The sequence below is a fragment of the Sinocyclocheilus grahami genome, unplaced genomic scaffold, assembly GCF_001515645.1.
Source record: "Sinocyclocheilus grahami isolate Dianchi unplaced genomic scaffold, SAMN03320097.WGS_v1.1 scaffold575.1, whole genome shotgun sequence".
NCBI classification, from domain to species: domain Eukaryota; kingdom Metazoa; phylum Chordata; class Actinopteri; order Cypriniformes; family Cyprinidae; genus Sinocyclocheilus; species Sinocyclocheilus grahami.
Window position 1 is genome coordinate 311,733 of NW_015505754.1, and position 5,181 is coordinate 316,913.

General features: G+C 33.9%; 1 protein-coding gene across 1 annotated transcript in view; it reads left to right on the forward strand.

The window, feature by feature from the left end:
* LOC107556631 (uncharacterized) overlaps nt 1-5,181 on the forward strand; it is a 51,213-nt gene that overhangs the window by 1,271 nt on the left and 44,761 nt on the right. The window contains exon 2 of the mRNA XM_016239767.1: nt 1,856-1,920. Coding sequence (XP_016095253.1) covers nt 1,871-1,920 — 50 coding nt within the window. The 5' untranslated portion in view covers nt 1,856-1,870. The remainder of the gene's footprint in view (nt 1-1,855; nt 1,921-5,181) is intronic.

Here is a 5,181-nt window from a genome sequence, read left to right on the forward strand (position 1 = left end):
TCTACCTCACTATGTGGAAATATTAGCATAATGCTGCCCAAATGTGCACGCAAAAAAAGAAGGCTTGGTTTCAGTAGCCACAGTTAGTGTTGAAGCAGCCATGTCAGGGAGACGCTGTGTGTTTCTAGGCGAAAGCAAAAGCACTTTATTTGGCCTTCCGAAAGTAGATGCATTTAGAAATCTTTAAGATGAAGCTCGCGATTATGGTAAGGGGCGTTACATTTCCGACGAGTGCTTGCGGTGTTCGGCCAATCACAATGCACTGGGTCAGCTGGCCAATCAGAGCAGACTGCGCTTGTCGGAAGGAGGGACTTTGTAGAAAACGACGTGTTTGAGAGAGGCGGGGCATAGAGGACCTACAACAATGTACAGTATTTGAAAAATAATGTGTTTTTTGAACATTAAAGCATGTCAACATATTCTGTTACACCAAATACACAAAATAATGATCTTTAAAAAAGCATCATATGACCCCTTTAAACGTGAATATATCTATGAAAGATTGTATTACTGTACTGTGATAAAAGAGAATCACAATGCTGAAAAAGCATTTTCAGAAACAACGTTTGGATTTGAAATCAAAATAATGGATAAATGTTGTGTTTATAGTAAACAGCCGCGGACCGGAGCAGACTGCAAACGCGTCCTGTGCGAAAGTAAAATGAGTCCGTGCTGCTTCTGCACCGCATACACATACTGTATACGCACTGCAGACGGAGTACGTGTGAACTTAGCACAACAAATCTAGTTCAACATCTGAGGCTTTTTATCTCACAATTCTGACTTTTTTCTCGCAAATTGCAAGTTTTCATTTTGAAATTCTGAGATTATATCTTACAATTCTGACTTTTGTTTTCTCTGAATTCAGTTTTTATCTTACAGTTTAGATTTTTTAAATCTGAATTCATAGTTTACATCTTGCAGTTGTTTCTGTGCAATAAAAAAGGTAATTGCAACTTTTTATCTCACAATTCTGACTTTTTTTGCTTTCAATTCTCAGTTGACATCTCGCAATTCTTAGATTATATCTTGCAATTCTGTTTATTCGCAATTAAAAAAACATAATTCCAATTTTTTAATCCCACAACTCTCACTCTTTTTGTATGAATTGCAAGTTTATATCTCTCAAATCTGCATTTATATCTTGCAGTTCTGCATTTATATCTCACAATTCTGAATTTTTATCTTGCAAATTAGAATTTTTTCTCTGAATTCTTACTTTACAGCTCGCAATTGTTTTTTCCACAATAAAAAAAGGTCATTTCAACTTATCTCACAATTCTTTTTTTCCTGAGAATTGACTGTTTATATCTTGCAATTCTGCCTTTACATCTCACAATTCTGACTTTATATCTCAGAATTTGCGAGAAAAAAAGTCTTAATTTTGAGATAGAAACTCAGAATTGTGAGGGGAAAAAATCCAAATTGTGAGATAAAAAAAGTCACAATTTCGGTCACAATTTTTTTTTTTTTTATAAACAAGTTTCTGTACTAAAGGTTCCCAGATGACACTGTCCTGTTTTGTGTTGCTCCTTTTGATATTGTTATAATCCGTTTCATGATAAAGGAATACATTGCATTGGTACAGAATTGTGAGAGTCAATATTTACGCTGTTAAATATGGGTTTGGAATTACATGAGGGTGAAAAATGACTGTTTAGTTAACTTTTTCCTATCCAATATAATCAAAAGTGTTCCTGATTATCAGCAGAGTTGTGTTTTTGAGGTTGACTAGATTGGTTACAAACAGCATTCAAAGGTGAAGAGGAACAGCTCTAGTGATGATTGCTCTTTTCCTGTGTGTGAACGTGAACAGAAGCTGAAATCTTACCGCATGTGTCTGTGTTTCTCTCAGGATGTGTCTGGAGTGATGTTCGCAGGCTGTTATGCTGATGTATTCAGTACGGACACGCTGATGGAGTAAGTCTTCTCGTTTTGTATTTAATTAACACGCACATCAATATTCATCATGTTTAAAAGCCCTAAAGACAGGTCTTGATGTACTGTGCTTTTAGACGACTATTCAGACGCCTATAAATCAGCCAATATTTGGCCATGTTGAGATTATCAGCATTGGCTGATTAAAACGAATGTTAACTCTCCCGTCTGTCGGTTTCAAAATCTACCAATTTGCTTTTAGATATTTGTGTGAATTTCAAATAAATATTGTGTAAAAATATCAGTTGAATTTCAGTGAACATGCGGACATGTTATTTCTCATATCATCCATCAGTTACTTCTCCTTAAGTTCTAGTACTAGTAACCCATATGAGTTGATCACAAAACTTTGGGGTTGGTAAGATTATTGATGTTTTTGAAAGATGGCTCACCAAGGCTGCATTTATTTAATCAGAAATACTATAAACACTGTAATATTGCTTAATATTATTACAATTTAAAATAGCTGTTTTCTATGTGAATATATTTCAAAATAATTTGTTCCTGTGATGCAAAGCTGAATTTTCAGCATCATTACTGCAGTCTTCAGAGTCACATGATCCTTCAGAAATCATTCTAATATGCTGGTTTGCTGTTCAAAAACATTTCTAATTATTATCAATGTTGAAAACAGTTTCGTATTTTTGTGGAAATGGTGATACATTTTTTTCAGGATTCTTTGATGAATAGAAAGTATAAAAGAACAAATTTAAAATAGAAATCTTTTGTAACATTTTCAATGTCCTTACTCTCAATTTAGATCTAATTAATGCATTCTTGCTCAATAAAAGTATTAAGTTCTTAAAAAAGATATATATATTTTTTAATCTTATTGACACTAAACTTTTAGTCAATAGTACACATTTTTTTCCTACGTTTTAATGCCTTATTTCACTTGATGCATGTTTCTCCTAAATTAAATGGTAATTTTTGTTTGAAACAGACACGTACAGTATAACATCTCTCATTATATTGGTTAATTAATTATAACACATAACAAGAACATTGCTCATCAGTATCTGCCATAAAATGTGCATCCATCAATCTTTAATTTTCTTTAATTTACGTAAATACTCAGACCCTTTACCGAGATGCCAAATTAAGCTCAAATTTATTGACGCAGTATTGATGAGTAGTGGTGAAAATAATTCTGTTCAACAGGAAGTATCATTTTGCTGAAATGATGTACGCACTTCCTGAGGGCATCACAGCTTTGCACAGGGTAGGTAGGATGTTTGATATGAGAGTCAGGGAAGCACACTAACACACGCAAAATATGATCAAAGCTGTGATCTGAAGCTGTATTTATCACTGAAGGCAGGTGTTGACATACTGTACGTGCTATTTTTGATGTTTCTCCCAAAGGCAGTAGATATCACCATTGTCATCTCTATTGTTGTTACCAGCATGGGTTTTTTCAGCCCTAGATACACTCTTAGAGCCCTTGTCCATGATGTTCACACATTCCTATTTTGTGCGCTCATGAACACTGAAAATCGTGATGCTTTTAATGCAAATCTCCACCAAAATCCTAGTTTACAAATTCATATAATGCAAATTATTTCATGCTATATTGTCTATTTTATGTACACTACTGTTTGGGCCATGCTCACCAAGGCTTCATTTATTTGTTTAAAAATACAGTAAAAACTGTAATATTGTGAAATATTATTACAATTTAAAATAGCTTTTTTCTGTGTGAATATATAGTCAAATGTAAATTATTCCTTTGATCAGTGCTGAATTTTCAGCATCATTACTCCAGTCGTTAGTGCCACATGATCCTTCAGAAATCATTCTAATATGCTGATTTGCCACTCGAGAATTATTTTTGATTATTATCAATGTTGAAAACAGTTGTGCTGTTTCATATGGAAACTGTGATGCATCTTTTCAGGGTTCTTTGATGAAAAGAAATTTCAACAGAACAGCAATTATTAGAAATAGAACTATTTTGTAACAAATAAATATTTTGTTGAATAAATATTGACAGAATTATTCTGTTAAAACGACCTCATGCTTTGTATTGAAAAGGAAGCACAATTAAATTACACTCTTAAAAAAACACTGCAAATCATTTATATGATCAATAAGCAAGAGTCTTGCAATGAAATAACGCAGACCTGTATTGTACATTGTGCTATTTCCATCCCCACCATCTTCAGCTTCTATTATGAGAGCAAAACCGCAGACGGCAGCAGAAGCGAAATGCAGCGGGGAGGAAAATATGCTGGACAAAGTTACATGCTAGAACACGATTTATTCTCAATGAGAGCCGCGGACACAGTCCTGTAAATCTGCCATGAATGTGCAATACATATGCACTCATTTTTGCTTGCAGCAGGCAAAAATGGGCCAGCTGATGATGCAGTCATTTACCTTTTTTGTCATTTACAGTGTGTTTTAATTCAGTTTCAATATCCAGCCAAGAAGTTAAAGAAAAAAGGAATATAATGGATGATCTGGAGCACAAAAAGACAAGCGATGCTCTCCTGTCCTCAGCCTGTATTGATTTTATGAACTCAATTCTCTGAAGTGCAGCCCAGGCTGCCGTCTTTATCAAAGCATGATTCTCTCACACACACACACACACACACACACACACACACAATTAGACATACACCGCTCTTAATGCAGAACAGTTGGCAAAAATCACTCATTCTAGGCAGGCTTTCTCTGATTCCTTTTTCATCTTTTTTCCCCCCTCCCCTGCTCTAGATCATATTAGTTCTTTCAAAGCGTTCAGCACGCATTTGAGAGAGAGCGAGAGAGAGGCTGAGTGAGAGAGATGCAGGATGCTGATGATTGAAACTGTACAACTGTTCACTTGATAAAAAAAGAAAGAAAAAATCGCTGCAATTTCATAAAAAAAAATCAAGTGTACAGTTTCATTTAAAATAGAAGTGCACGGATAAATTATTTATAATAAACACTACAGTATTCCATCCAAAAATAAGAATTGTCCATTTTGATTTCATTCCGAATTTAAGCTTTAGTTTTAGTAATTTCAGCACTTTAGCTTCAACCTTTTATTTCGGTTTTTGACCAAGGCAATATTTCAGATTTTTTTTAGTTTTTCTGTAATTGAAAAACAAATTACTATCATTTTAAATAAATACTGTGCAATTTAAATTTTATATATATAATTTTTTTTTTCCCCCACATAACAATAATGTTTTTTGGGGGGGGGGGGGGAAAGTTTATTTTTTTTTTTTTTTTTTTATTTTTATTTAATAAAAAAAT